This window comes from Pogona vitticeps, chromosome 1, assembly GCF_051106095.1.
Source record: "Pogona vitticeps strain Pit_001003342236 chromosome 1, PviZW2.1, whole genome shotgun sequence".
Classification (NCBI taxonomy): Eukaryota; Metazoa; Chordata; class Lepidosauria; order Squamata; family Agamidae; genus Pogona; species Pogona vitticeps.
This window is the reverse complement of record NC_135783.1, coordinates 317,237,098-317,252,824: the sequence shown is the minus strand read 5'-3', so window position 1 is coordinate 317,252,824 and position 15,727 is coordinate 317,237,098. Positions and strand designations below refer to the sequence as shown.

The 15,727-nt window shown below is 39.8% G+C and overlaps 1 protein-coding gene across 8 annotated transcripts in view; it reads right to left on the bottom strand.

Annotated features, from left to right (window-relative positions):
* Positions 1-15,727, bottom strand: part of MIPOL1 (mirror-image polydactyly 1) — a 233,386-nt gene that overhangs the window by 170,120 nt on the left and 47,539 nt on the right. For all 8 annotated transcript variants that reach the window (XM_072986393.2, XM_072986392.2, XM_078392515.1 and 5 more), the window contains 2 exons: positions 4,971-5,213; positions 1,863-1,998 (listed from right to left, as the gene is read on the bottom strand). In XM_072986393.2, coding sequence (XP_072842494.2) covers positions 1,863-1,998; positions 4,971-5,200 — 366 coding nt within the window. In that variant the 5' untranslated portion in view covers positions 5,201-5,213. The remainder of the gene's footprint in view (positions 1-1,862; positions 1,999-4,970; positions 5,214-15,727) is intronic.

Genomic DNA, 15,727 nt, shown 5'->3' with positions numbered 1-15,727 from the left:
GCCATGATTTTTGGGTTTTTTATGTTGAGCTTCAGACCATTTTTTTCTACTCTCCTCTTTCACCCTCATTAAGATGCTCTTTAATTCCTCCTCACTTTCTGCCATCAGAGTGGTATCATGTGCATATCTGAGGTTGTTGATATTTCTTCTGGCAGTCTTAATTTCGGCTTGGGATTCATCCAGTCCAGCCTTTCACATAATGTATTCTGCGTATAAGTTAAATACGCAGGGAGACAATATACAGCCTTGTCATACTCCTTTCCCAATTTTGAACCAATCAGTTGTTTCATATCCAGTTCTAACTGTTGCTTCCTGTTCCACATATAGATTTCTCAAGAGGTAGATAAGGTGGTCAGGCACTCCCATTTCTTTAAGAACTTGCCATAGTTTGTTGCAGTCTACACAGTCAAAAGCCTTTGCATAGTTAATGAAGCAGAAGTAGATGTTTTTCTGGAACTCTCTGGCTTTCTCCATACTCCAGTGCATGTTAGCACATGTCACAAGGGACACAGAGGCTTTATTCACAAATGATTTGCTCAGGCAACACAGCTTTGAAGGAATGCATAACTGGAGGGAAAATGCTATAACACTAAGGAATATACAGTCCATCTGAAGCATGATTTGACCTTGAGGAGTTCAGCTTACAAGTTCAATGGGGCACATCATACAACTGACTCAACCAACAGATGAATAAGTGTGCTAATATTCATTTTGCAGTGTGCAACATGCCTGAATTTTTAGGTATGATGTAGAAATTCCAGGTTAATAGCTGCCCCCATATCTATAGCTTCTAGGGAGAAATCTAAGAACAGCACACCAGGAAGGACATGGTTAAAAATAAATAATTGGATTTTCTCATCCAGTCATATTTCACAAGCTGCTTTCAAACTTCAGATGGTACATACAGTGTAGCCAAGTAGAGAAGAAAAGAAAAATACACGAGGCTACATCTTCAGTTCCTTGTACACACACTACAACATTACAGCATCATGTCCGTAAAAGTTAAATATTAACTAATAAACTTAGCTTAGCATACATTTCAACTATGTTACAAAATAAGGAATTGAAGACAACAATTTTAAAGAAACAAGGCATAAATTCTTCATAACTAGCAAATGTTTCTGACACAGTGAAAGGACAATGAACCATATTTTCTGAGCAGTAAGGCCTACAACAATAATTTCTGATATGTTTGTTATTTTCCTTGTAATAGCCATTAAACGAATTGGCTTCCCTCACTTGATGATGCCTCAACTCATTCTGTAGTAGGGGCTTAGTAATAAAGATATCATTAATGTATCTGCAAAACTATTTATTCCACATTTACCCTTCAAAATTTGATAAAGTGAGATTGCAGCCACACAGAACTAAGCATTTTTGCAGGATGCTGTATCTGATCAAGTTGCTTCAAGGAGTTTGCACAAACTGATTGCACCAAGAAGTGGAACAAATATTGGTAATAAAGAGAAGAAGAAAAAAAGACTATTAACAACAGATCTCTTAATCATCAATGGAAACTGGAGAGTTTCTATTGTTACACGGAGGTAGCTTGTGATCAGTCACAACCAACGCTTGCTGAGTGAATTTAATTAAACCACATCAGGTTCTGAACAAGTTCTATCTTTCCAAATTTCTAAGAGTCCTGAGCTGAAAGAACTGCACAAGAATCTGGATATGCAGTAACTGTGATCCTGCTGATTAAAAAGCATCAAGGCAGACAAGCAGACTATCCCAAGGTAAACAAATCATGAAACAAGTCGTAATCAGGAAACAAAAGAAAGACATATCTTGTCAATCAAAGCAAACAACAGAAGTAAAATAAGAGTAGATTAATAGGCTGCACTGGAATATTTCCATTGTACCTTTTTATTGTTTGCCCTTAGAACATCCAATTCTTTTAAGAGGAAAGCAATATCCTTTTCTTTATCTAGGTTTGCAGTGACATGAAAAGGATCCACGTGGTCAGGCAGGACTTTTGCACCTTGCTTTTTAGAAGAACTAGAATAAAACGAAAGGGGGGGGGGAAGAAACCACATCACTGATCAGTTCAACAAAATGTCTTGCTTTCTACACACACACACACACACACACACACAGAGAGAGAGAGAGAGAGAGAGAGAGAGAGAGAGAGAGAGAGAGAGAGAGAGAGAGAGAGAGAGACTCTCAGTGTCATCCATTGGCATGTTTGATTCGAAGCATGAGCTGCTGAAGACAGTTCCACAGCAGAGAAAACAGTACGTCACTCTGTGGAAACCAGCTTTGGATCATCATACTCATGATATGTGAGAGAATAAACTATGAAGCAGTGTAGTGCAGTGCAGATGCTTCTTACATTTATGTAAGCAGCAATGGTTAAAAAACCCACAAATCGTTTGCAATGATCATCCAGCTCTAGACAGAAATGAAAAGGATGCAAAACCTGTGTAACAGGAAAAGTTTAAGCAACAGCATTAGAAACTTAAAATTAACCTGAAGTGAAAGTGAGTGTGTGTGTGCGTGCACACACACACATACGTACTAGCTCAGACTAGTGTAGATGTCCAAGGGTGCCAACTGGATTCCTCACACATTTTCCCTTCTTATGAATTTCTGCACGCCATTTAACATATTACAATGAAACTAGAGAGGCTTCTAAACTCACTTTAATAAACTAATTTTTATCCAAGTCTCTGGGTGGACCTAGGAACAGTTATAGTGTCACAGTGTCATTTGAACTTGTGTTACAACAGTGATAGACAATACTATCTTCTCTGTAACAGAGCAGAAACTTATGCCCACTCACTAAATGTTCATTCCCATTTATACTTGCTGGACAGAACAACTGTCAGGTGGGATACACAGTTGGTTACAAAATCGTACTCAGAGGGTGATGATTAATGGCTCCTTTTCAAACTGGGTGGAAATAACAAGTGGGGTACCCCAGGGCTGAGTCCTGGTCCCTTTACTATTCAACATTTTTATTAATGACCTGGATTATGGGGTGCAGAGAATACTAATCACATTTCTGAATGACACAAATTTGGGTGGAATAGCTAATAGCCAGGAAGACTGAAACAAAATTCAAAATGATCTGGATATGCTGGAGCACTGGGCTGAACACAACAGAATGAAATTCAACAGGGATAAGTGCAAAGTACTGCACCTAGGAAAAAGAAACCAAATGCACAGTTATGAGATGGGGGATACTTGGCTCAGCAATACTACAAGTGAGAAGGATCTTGGAATCACTGTATATGAGTGAACAGTGTGATGTGGCGACAAAAAAGGCAAATGCTATTTTAGTCTCTAAATCCCACAAAATACACATTCCCCTCTACTCAGCACTGGTTAGGCCTCATCTTTAGTACTGTGTCCAGTTCCAGACACCACACTTCAAAAAGGTCACGGACAAATTGGAACAAGTTCAGAGGAGGACAACAAGGATTATCAGGGGGCTGGAAACCAAGCCCTATTTTGAAAGACTGCAAGAACTGGGCATGTTTAGCCTTGAGAAAAGAAGCCTAAGGGGCAATATAATAGCACTTTTCAAATACTTGAAAGGCTGTTATACAGAGGAGAGGCAGAATCTCTTCTCAGTCACCCTAGCGTGCAGGACACGCAACAGTCAGCACAAGTTAGGAAACCAGATCTTGGTTGAATATTAGGAAAAACATCCTAGCTGTTAGAGCAGTACGGCAATGGAACCAGTTACCTCAGGAGTTGGTGAGTGCTCCAACACTGGAGGCATTCAAGAGAAAACTAGATACCCACCTGGCAGATATTCTTTGATTTCTATTCTTGCATTGAGTAGGGTGTTAGACTCTATGGCCTTACAGGTCCCTTCCAACTTCATTATTCTAATGATTACCATATTTTTCCGTGTAAAAAATTACTCTTTTTCTTAAAATAATTAGAGGAAAAATTGAGGGCCGTTTTATACACGGAAGGCAGTAGAAGGAGGCGGAGACTGAGGCAAAGAAGCAACTGCGCTTGGCTGCCTCTCATAGCTGCCCATTGACTGCTGCCGGTGCTGCCCGATCGCCCCCTCCAGCGATCGTCTCCTTGCAATTGGGCAGCGGCATTCAATGGGCAGCAGCGAGAGGCGGCCGAGCGCAGCTGCTTCTTTGCCTCTGTCTCCGCCTCCTACTGCTGCTGCAGTCTCCTCTGTGCCACTCATGGGCTCAGCAGCAGCAGGAGGCAGAAACGGAGACAAAGACACAGCTGCACTCGGCCGCCTGTCACGGCTACCCATTGACTGCTCCTCGACCTCTGGCAAGTGTATATTACCCCCCTCCTACACATTGGGGGGGTACTATACATGGAAAAATAAGGTATTCTTTGATTACTATTAAAATGTATGTTCAGGATGAATGGCATTTACCAAAATACCAAGCAGGAGGACAAAGAAGTGCCATGAACTTGATATAATTTTCCTACCAACGTAGGTCAGCGTCCTGTTACAGATTTCTGGATATTGTGCAAGGTTGTTGTGCAAATGCTTGTGTATCTGGTTGTGCAATTGTATCTAGCCAAATACTACAACTGTTTAGACAACATCAATTGTGTGTCTATGGAAAATCCCTAACAGGATGCTGGCCACAGTATCTAATCATAAACTAGCCCTAATTATTAGGATGTTTTTTAAAAATAAAAACAAATACTTTTGTGCTAAGAACAGGGCATGTCAGCTGAAACAGAGAGAGACAGAAACATTTATGTATGAGAGTGCATGTGTGGGATTTGCACCAATGCACTACTACTAAACCATAATGTAGGTTTTCTAGATTATTTGAACTACAACATTTTCCACCATTAATGGATACTTCATTTCACTTCCTAACTCCTTTAAAAAGATACTCACTTCCCATCCTCTTCAGACAAGTACACCAGACCTGTACCACTACAATCTATGGCATGTTTTTCAAAATCTCTCCTACGACAAAAAACCCCACAGTACATTTTAAAAATTTTGAAATTAACATTTTGCTTACCTTAACCTTTCCCCAGTGCATGAGACAGCAAGATTATTTTGAGGCAAAGTTTGAGCAGAAGCCACTTGGACACCACTGAAGCTGGTCATTGGTTGATCTGAAGGTATATTTTGTTTGTTGCTTGTCTGAGTGTCCTCCCCTCTTCTTGGCTGTGATCTGGCTGAAGAACCTTGAAAATTCAGGTCACTAGGAATACAGCACTCACACCTCTGCTCTGTATTCTGCTCCATTATTAGTCTCAGCCTGGAAAGCAACAACATTTCATTGCTTAGTTTCAGAACATGCAAAGACAGTTGTTTAATACAGACTGATAATGACATTTCTGGCTTTGGAGAAAAGCCATGCTACATCAGACCAAAAGCCCACAATAGGGGAATGTGTGGGCCCTCCAAATGTTGTTTGCACTGCAGATGTATTTGCACCAAAACAGCTAGTTCCTATGGCACCCGACCATATGCACCAAAGGGAAGACCAAAGAAGGATTATACCACAAGTGCTGCATAAGATATGGGGCTCATTTGCTCATTTGATAATGGGAGGAAAGTACCATTGACAACATGAAAGAAAAATGCAAAGTTTCTGTAGTTCAGTCTAAAGAGGGTCTCCTATACGGAGGATTGTAGATACCTCTAGGTCCGTACTTGAGTTTCATCCCAGGTGTGCAGTGTCGCCCTCTCACAGGACTACCTCACAGTTATTATCAGGAAACTACCTCACATGACATTCCTACAGTACTTCCTTGTTCACAAGTATACTTCTGTTTATGGGAAATGAAGCAGTTTGCTTCTTGTATTACATAGCATATTGTCCACTAAAATTTTCTGAAGATCAAGAGGAACCTACATACATGTTTAGCATAGCACCTATTCTTCTATTGCAATTTTGATGCAATTTGCTTGTTACCCACTATAGGTAACAGACAATTATTAGTACATTCACTAGTAATAGCTGAAGATAAACATTAAAAGAGGACAGCCCTCTGTGTGTAAAATGAGTAAGATAACAATCCAACAATACCTAAATGACCTTAATTCCTCAAACATCTACTTCAAATTGCTGCAATCTTCTTTTCCTGAGTGAGGTATAAAATGGCACACATTATTGTCATGAATGTTGTTCTAGTAGCATGTTCCCTTAAACTGAAATTTCTCAAAGACTATTGTATGTAGGATGTGCGTCTAATATCTGTTTATTATCTGTGGACTCCTGTATAATCACTGCTGGTGGAAATTTATGTTTACACCAGTTCAAGGTATGTTTAATTAATTAATTAAATTTATACCCTGCCCATCTAGACCAAAGTCTACACTGAGCAGCTAACAATAACAGATAAAATAAAAACAATATAATAAAAACAACAACAGTAATAATATAATTCAAGATGGAAAAAATATTCAAGTGATGACAGGAGAGAAAGCCTGCCTAAAGAGTCAGGTCTTAAGTTTGCTCTTAAAAACACCCAGTGAGGCAGCGAGACAGATCTCTGGGGCAGACTGTTCCAAAGGCGAGGGGCCACTGCCGAGAAGGCCCACTTTCTTGTTCTTTCTCTCCAGGCCTCCCTTGGCATTAGGCCCCTCAGCTGCCCTTCCTGGCTAGAACGAGTTATTTGGGTAGATCTAGGTGAGAAGTGGTCCTGGAGGAGACTCTTGAGAGTCCCCTGGACTGCAAGGAGAACAAACCTATCCATTCTAAAGGAAATCAAGCTTGAGTGCTCCCTGGAAAGGCAGATCCTGAAGCTGAGGCTTCAATACTTTGGCCATCTCATGAGAAGAGAAGACTCCATGGAAAAGATGCTGATGCTAGGAAAGTGTGAAGGCAGGAGGAGAAGGGGATGACAGAAGATGAGATGGTTGGACAGTGTCATCAAAGCTACCAACATGAATTTGACCCAACTCTGGGAGGCAGTGGAAGACAGGAGGGCCTGCCGTGCTCCGGTCCATGGGGTCACGAATAGTCGGACACGACTAAACAACAACAACAAGGTGGGAAGAGGCATTCCGCTAGATATCAAGATCCTAAATTGTTTAGGGCTTTATATGTCATCATTAACACTTTGAAATCAATGCGTAAACAAACAGGCAGCCAATACAAGGCAACCAGAGTGGGATAAATATGCTAATATTATTATATTATATTATATTATATTATATTATATTATATTATATTATATTATATTATATTATATTATATTATATTAATACTTCATAGGCATCCTTCAGTCTCGAGAGACTATGATAACGTGCTCTATATGGAGGACTTGGACTACTTATATATATTATATTATACTGTACATAATACGAGGGGGTGCTGATAAATATTGAGCCCTTCTCAGAAAAAAATTGAGCTAGGAAGCTATAAATTGCAGTGTGTATTGGCCAATTTGTCTGTGCAATTCAATGGTGCAAAAATCAACTACCTATGATTTTAGCTTATCTTTCATGTTCAGGTCCAAAGTGAACATGGCAGCACCTCCAGTTCCTGCTTCTCCAAGGGAAAGGTGCAAAGCAGATCCATGATGAAATGTCACAAACTATGGGTGACAGTGGCCCTTCATATGCAACAGTTAAACGTTGGGTTGTCAATTTTAAAACTGGCCATTTCGGTGTTGAAAGTGAGAAACCCAGAGGAAGGCCTGTTTCTGTCTCTGTGCATGCAAATGTGAAAGCCATCCATGACATGATCATCGAGAACCGCTGAATATCTGCCAAAAATATTGCTACATATCTGAGAATATCACGTGAAAGGGTTGGTGCCATTATCCACAAAAACTTGGAAATGAGAAAGCTGGCAGCAAAGTGGATCCCCAAACTTTTGACAACCAAACAAAAGAGGAAATACATGGAGTCATCAGCGGCTGTTTTGGAACATTTTGCAAAAATTGAGTCAGATTTCCTGCGCAAATTGGTAACTGGTGATGAGGCACGGATCTGTTATGATCCTGAGACAAAGGAACAGTCTAAGGAATTGAGGCACAGGGGTTCCCCCAGGCCAAAGAAGTTCTGAGTGCAAAGGTGGGTGCAGAAGCAAATGGCAACAGTTTTTTTTGGGGGGGGATAAGAAGAGAGTTCTGCTGGTGGACTACCTCCAACAGGGTTCAAACATCAATGCAAAATATTACTGTGCTTTATTGACGAAGTTGAGGCAAAACATCAAGGAAAAACGTTCAGCAAAGCTGTCAAGGAAAATTACAGGCCTGAGCAGAATGGAGTGTATTAATGAGAATCCATAATGATCAGGTGTGTTAAAACTGAGTCAGGATGACTCAGCAGAGCTGATGCAACTCATGGATGATACAACTCAGGGATGATGCAATGTGTGATCTGATTGGTCCTGTATATGTATATATGTGTGAATTGTACAGTCAGTTGTATCTTCTTCCTGCTTGAAGATCACTTCTACATGTTATGCTGCCAGACTGCTGCAAATACTGTTGTAAATACACGTTGCTGAAGAAAATGCTGCTGGACTGTGTGTGAGTTATTTCTGGACTGCGAATCACTCTGCTAAAACCGCGATTTGCGTTAAGAAACACAACAAAAGCTCTCCAACATCTCATCACACACTGCAGGTGAAACAATGGCAAAACTGACATCCATAGGCTTTCACGTGATGCCCCATCCACCCTATTCTCCTCACCTGGCTCCTTCTGACTACAGTATTATCTGTTCCCCAAACTCAAAAAAACACCTAAAGGGATAATGATTTGGGAGTGTTCTGGCGGCAATTAATGCTGCCAATGAGTGGTTACACCAGCAGTCAGAAGAATTTTATTTGCAGGGACTTAAGAAGCTGCAGGACAGATGTCACAAGTGCATTGACTTCCTTGGGGGAATATGCAGTATAGAATAGTGTGGCAGTTACAGCTTCCTAGCTCAATTTTTTTCTGGGAAAGGCTCAATACTTATCAGCACCCCTAATATTTATATTATACTGTATTACCGTGTTTCCTGGAAAATAGGACAGGGTCTTAATTTTTGCTCCAAAAATGCATTAGGGCTTATTTTCAGAGGATATTTTACTTTTTTTTTCATGTACAACAATCTACATTTATTCAAATGCAGTTATGTCATCTTCTTCTGATTGCTGCACAATGGTGAAGGGCGGGGTTTCACTTAACTGGGGCTTATTTTGGGGGTAGACCTTCTATTATGAATATCCTAAAAATCACACTAGGGCTTATTTTCAGGTTAGGTCTATTTTTCAGGGAAACAGGGTATATTATATTATATTATATTATATTATATTATATTATATTATATTATATTATATTATATTATATTATATTATATTATAGTATAGTATAGTATAGTATAGTATAGTATAGTATAGTATTAATTAATACAACTGCAGGCTGCAGTTCCAGATGGAGGGTGCAAGAGATGCTGTATTGGGGGAGAGCTGGCGAGCGAGGCACGCTGCCAGCCCTTTCCCTGAGCACCTGAGCCACTGCCGAGCGATGCCTGAGAGTGGAGCTCACTCCCAGCCTGTCCTCAAAGACCGCCGCCAACAGCACCGCTAACAGCAGCCACCGCCGCCACCTCTTCCAGGGAAGCGGTTCTCTGCCTCTCTTTCTCTCTCGGCACCCCGAGCACCAGCTCGGCCAGCGACCGCCTCAGCCCCCAGCAGTGCTTCCTCCTCCTCCTCCTCCTCCTCCTCCTCCTCCTCCTCCTCCTCGGAGCCCCAGCAGGGTTAAGGAAACTCCTGGGCGGCTTCCTTGGGCTCTTGCTCCACTCAGTGGAAAATCTGATGTGGCCCAGCTGCACCCAGACTCTGCCTCCAGTGGCCCCCAGGTAAATTGAGTTTGAGACCCCTGCTTTAGAGAGTCATGCAGAAGATGTTAATATGGACCTTGACCCCACCCACACTAATAAATTGCAGATACAAAAACAATTGTGTCATGTTTTATCTCAACAAGTTTATGATTAAAGTAAAGGAAAGCAATATCCCACATATGGAATCACAAAGAACTATCTGCTGAACAAAGGCAATACATGTTAGTAATTAATTAAAAAAAATTATTCTTCCATTACTGATCAATGATTAGCAAGATTTCCTAGTCATTAAAGAGTTTTACATACTGTTTCTCTATCACTGCTCACGTTTCTTTTATCTGTATTACAACTTAAACCTGTGGTTTAGCTTAGTAATAAACTACAATAATCCAAAGAGTAAAAATGATCAATACACATAGACTGAATCAGCTAAAAGATACACAACATTTAGCAAGAAAAAAACCAACCCCTGATTTGTGATTTATTAAAACACTCATACTTGATTGCTGGATATGCTTTGGATTATTAAAGAATAAACAATGAATCTAGCCATTTTAACAAATCTAGTGAAGACTGTATGTTTTTTATCACCAGAAAAGAGGTCAAAGTGGTCTTCCAGCACAATTCTCCAGAATTCTGAAGCAACTAGTTACAAATCACAAGTTATTGCAGATGAATGCCTTTTCAGGGTAACAAAGGAATGATGACAATATGATGCAATAGTAGGTATAACGACACCTGTGCTATAATTGAAATAAAAGGGAGCTGTGCGGTCATCACAAAATACAAATGCAAGAGTAGGTGATACCTTTATCGACATCTAAAAAAATAATAATCATACAATCTGCAGCCTTTCATGATTCAGGAGTACTTCACCAAGTGTGTACCACTGTGAAGACTTTAAAGTCCAAAGGTTCTGGGCAAGATGGATTTTGCCAGGCATGTCTTTCTTAGATATAAGTCAGAAAGGATGCTGGCTGCATTAGAACTGTTGTTTCAAAGTTACAGTTGAGGGAGCTGTGGATTCAAACAAAGAGGCACAGGCCATGTACACACATACCTTCCTATTTGGCCTTTGTTTGAAACGGACATGTTTCTGCTTGGCTAGGAAGGAGGGAGGTGACACAGAAAACCCAAGTACCCCATCTATGAATTGGGGCCATAATTTAGTAAACTCACTAGGTTTAGCCAACTGGAGTCAGATTAAAGTCAAAATATTATTACCTAGTGGTTGCAGTCCTGCTCCACTAATGTTGGGAGTCCATGTGTATTTGAGTTGGTATGGGGGTGGCAGCTATTTCTTGGTATCTTTGTAATTCCATTGAAATAAAAGGAAGCCACGTGGTCAATAAAAAAATACAAATGCAAGAGTAGGCAATACCTTTATAGACCACTAAAAACATTTATCATACAATCTGCAAGCTTTCATGGATCAGGACCACTTCGTCAGGTGTGTATCAGTATGTTAGTTACCTGCATAGTTACAATGTATGTGTGGCCTTGCTACCTAAGCATGCTTGATATCCCCAGGCAGTGAAAACAGCATGGGAGGTGTCATGGGAGTTGTAGCAGGAGATGGCAGTCAGTATAAAATAGGGAGCAACTTGCATGAATAGAACTAGAAGCATATTTTTAGAGACCTGTAATTTCACAATTCTGAGATACAGAGAGTACTGAACACCATTTGGAATATTTAAATTAACTCAGAGACAGTGCTCAATGAGTGCTCCGTCACCACTGAGTTACATTCATAATTGGGGAGGGGGTACTCTATGGTTGTCTACTTTATATACTCAGTACTGTATATACTCAGTATTATACTCAGTGATCCATCTAAGAGCAGCACCTACTACCTGCAATCATACAAATAGGCTTTTGTATAATGTTCTTCAATCAAGAAGGGCAAAAATGTAGATACAGTGGTGCCTCGCTTAACGATTTTAATTGGTGCAAAAAAAACATCGCTATGGGAAAACATCGCTAAGCAATACGTGTTTTCCCATAGAGATGCATTGAAAACCGGATAATCCGTTCCAATGGGAACGGATTGCCATCTTTAAGCGAAAATCGCCATAGGAAACATCACTAAGCGAAACGCAGTTCCCCAACTGAAATGCATTGAAACCTATTCAATGCATTTCAATGGGGGGGAAATTACAACAAATTCAAAAAGAGTCAGAACAAAGTCAAATTCGTTTAACAAAGGGTTTATTACCGTAAGTGCACTTATGATTTCAAACATTCTAAACCTTTTAAAAACATTTTTAAACATTTAAAAGACAGCCAACACGAGGCTGTCAAAACCATCGTTAAGTGAAATGGGGGACCCAAACTGTCATCGCTGTGTGAAGCAAGGTCCCAAACATCACTATGCGAAAATCGCCCATAGCAAACATCATTAAATGGAGTGCAAGATCGTTCCGGAAAACTAATAGTTAAACGATTACATCATTAAACGAAGCAATCGCAAAGCAAGGCACCACTGTATTAGTTTCCACCAATGTATAAATTTAATAAATAAATGAATAAATGAATAAATGAATGAATGAATGAATAAATAAATAAATAAATAAATAAAGCAGCACCCACAGGTGGGTTTAAATCTCTCCTCCTTTCATGCTTGTTTTCCACAATCTGATTTTATCTTACTGACAAAAAAGCATGCAGGGCCTTGATATGGATTGGAACCAACACCCGCAGGTAGGATACGTTTACATTTCCCTACTACTGATGTTTGATTGTCACAATGTGCCCTGTTAAACAAAAGGAAAAAAGCTCAACAAGCCAATTTCAAACTACAAGTTGCTGAAGTTCAAACCTCCCCCATGAACAGTGGTCCCAAACGAGGGGGAGTACATGCTTAGATGCTCATTTGGCAGCACGTCCCAGCACACGGAGTGAGGCTTGCTCCAAGGTAAGTTTCTACAGAATCACAACTAGTTTTCACTGTCTCCCTGTCCAGTTGATAAAGTATTGTATAACCTGTCCTCAAAGCTGGTTAATCATAATTCAGTATTTAGTCTCAACTGTGACTACTAAGCACTTACTGTGTAAATATCATTGGGTTCCTTAGTTATTTGCTTAAATTTTTGCAATTCATTAACGTGATCATATTTTCCACCATTCAACTTTAGGAAGAATTTGGCTTCACTTCTACAGATCTCTTTACCTGCACTTTAAAGGCATTTTTGAGATTCCATACACATACAATCAAAACAGCAGTACTGCTAGACAGATAGTAAAACCGGGGTGGGGGGTGGGGGTGGGGAAAGAATGGCAAATTCAATGAAACCCAATGTTAGTTCTAATGGACGGATGATTGTGTTTGGTCTTTTGAAACTTTGAAGTATAGGTAAGTCTTGATCACACAAATTAATAAATCCTAAAGCTGGAGTTAACAATAACCATTACACCCAAATTCTGCAGCTTAGCCCAGGCAATTTTTCAAAAGGTCAGGTTGTGAACCGGAGAAGAGCAGGGAGGTCCACCGCATAGCTTTGTTGCCAGGCATCTCCCGCCTGGATTGTTGCAGGCGTTTATTAGTATTCGTCAGCCGACTCAACAAAGCAAACAAGAAATTCAAGCACGAATAATAAAATGAATATGCTGCTATATAACCCCTTTGTCATTCAGCAAATATGGGACTTTTTAGCTACATTGTTCCTAAACCTGGGTTACTACTTTAATTTTTCTCCACAGCCTTGAGTGAGTCAGTATGCATGTGTGTTAAATGCAGAGCTCCCTTAACAACTGCAGGACTGCCATTTAATCTGTTGGTAGATGGACCATTTCCTGTGGGAACTCTAGCTATGATTTCCAGATCCAAATAAATCTCAGATTAAGAATCCAAATGAAAGCTGCCTTTGGCAGATAAAAAAACAAACAGTCAAGATGGCTATAAACAGTAAAATTATAAATTATCTTGGTGTTGCATGGTGACTTAGGTACATGGGGTTTTCTTTGTGTGTTGTTTACATTTTTCTGCAGTATCACAACAACACTAGGTATCTGTCAAATGTCACACTTCCATAACACGGGAGGCATCATTAAAACTGTTTGGCTAAGGACCTTGAAGTGTTTAAGCAGTAGCTCAAAAGTATATTTGTGCAAAGTAGAAGAATAAATTTACATATCAGCAGCAGCTCATAAGGGATGAGTAAATATTCTGTTTATCTCTCGGTGTAATTCAGGTTAGTTTAAATACAGGGGTTCAGGATATCATTACAACCTATATGGATTTATTACATAATTTCCAAACACAGTGGTTGGTGGGCTGTGACTCAGGCATCTCGGGTCGTCTAAACTGGTGTAAAAAGAGTAAAATAAATCCTACCATAATATACGTGTTTGTTTACGCAGGCAGATACAGGTCTGCATGTATAAATATAAAATGTTTTATTACTGTGACATGAGGCAATCACACTCTCATTATATCTGCTCTCATCAATTATCCAGCCTTAATTATCTAAATTTCTTTCTTTCTTTCTTTTTATTTGGAACAGGGTCGTGTCTTTGGCCACCCTTTAATTAAACAGAAATCCTTTCTGCCACCAAAATTTATTCAGGTATTAATGCTGATATAATAAATTTAGAATTTTAAAATTAGACAAGTGCATAAACATGCACAAATGCACCTGTGATAAAAATGTTATATGCATAAATGAATTTGCTTTACTTTTAAAGGCATGCATGATAATAAAGTTAGCACCACTACAGGCAATAATAAGCCAATAAACATTCTCAATAAAACTGTCTATTAAACATGCAGGCAAAATCTTCGATCCTCATTTCATCTCTGATGCATTTCCTATGGGGGACATGAACTGATTTATAATGAAAATTTTGTTGTGTCCTTATCTCACCTGCAGTAAAACTGGCCTCATGTAAACTCAAACTTTATATCTCTTGATAGTATTTTATCATCATTGAAGTTCTGTAATTAACTACCAGATATTTATACCATACGTGATAATTTTCCCAAACCTTATTTGGAAGTACAAACAATACATGACAACTCCAGAATTGTTTAGTACTGGCAGATACATCTGACTTACAGGAGATCCAGGAACATTGCTTACACTTGAATTAATCATGACTAATCCAGCCTATTCCTTCCAGTGGATCTACACTAAGAATGATTAGGTCTGGATCCAACCTAATGAATCTGAACAGTAAATATCAACAGTATATCAAAATGAACAGATACAGTATTAGGAGATGCCAATGTGTATTTGAGGATAAACAGTGGCACTCTAGATGTCTCAGCTCGCTTTTCAATATAGTCAGTCCTCAAAATACCACATTGCATAGAAGAAACTTACAAGCCAAGTGCCACATTTGTTTGTTTATAGTATCATTTGTAGGCTGCCTTTCTCCCAATGAGGCTCCCAACATTAAAACCAGTAAAATTAAAAAGTAGAGATGGGCACAGACTGCTGGTTCAGCAGTTCATGTTGGTTTGGCTGATGGCTCAACAAGTTTGGCACCCTGGCCACTCCAGTGGGTGCCCATTCAAAGGCAGCATCATGGCTTCCCTGCCCCACTTCTTCTGGGCACTGCCTCTGAGTGGAAGTCCAGCAACATTGCTATTAAGATCCTAGGTTTCACATAGTTCTATGAGACGTCATCTGTCTAGGCAAGAGAGCATAGGATTACAGTGGTGCCCCGCAAGACGATGTTAATCCGTTCCATTGAAATCGCTGTCGTGTGAAAACATCGTCTTGCGAAATGCAATTCCCCACTGGAATGCATTGAAATCCATTTAATGCATTCCAATGGGGACAAATCGTCATCATTTTGCAAAAATCGCCCATAGGGAAGCCATTTTGCAAAGCGCCAATCAGCTGTTAAAATTGCTGTCTTGTGAAGCATCAGTCCAGAAAACACCCGTTTTGTGAAGCGCCAATCAGCTGTTAAAATAGTCGTCTTGTGAAAATGGGTCCCGAAAAAACCGTCTTGCGAAGCACAGACTGAAACATCATATAG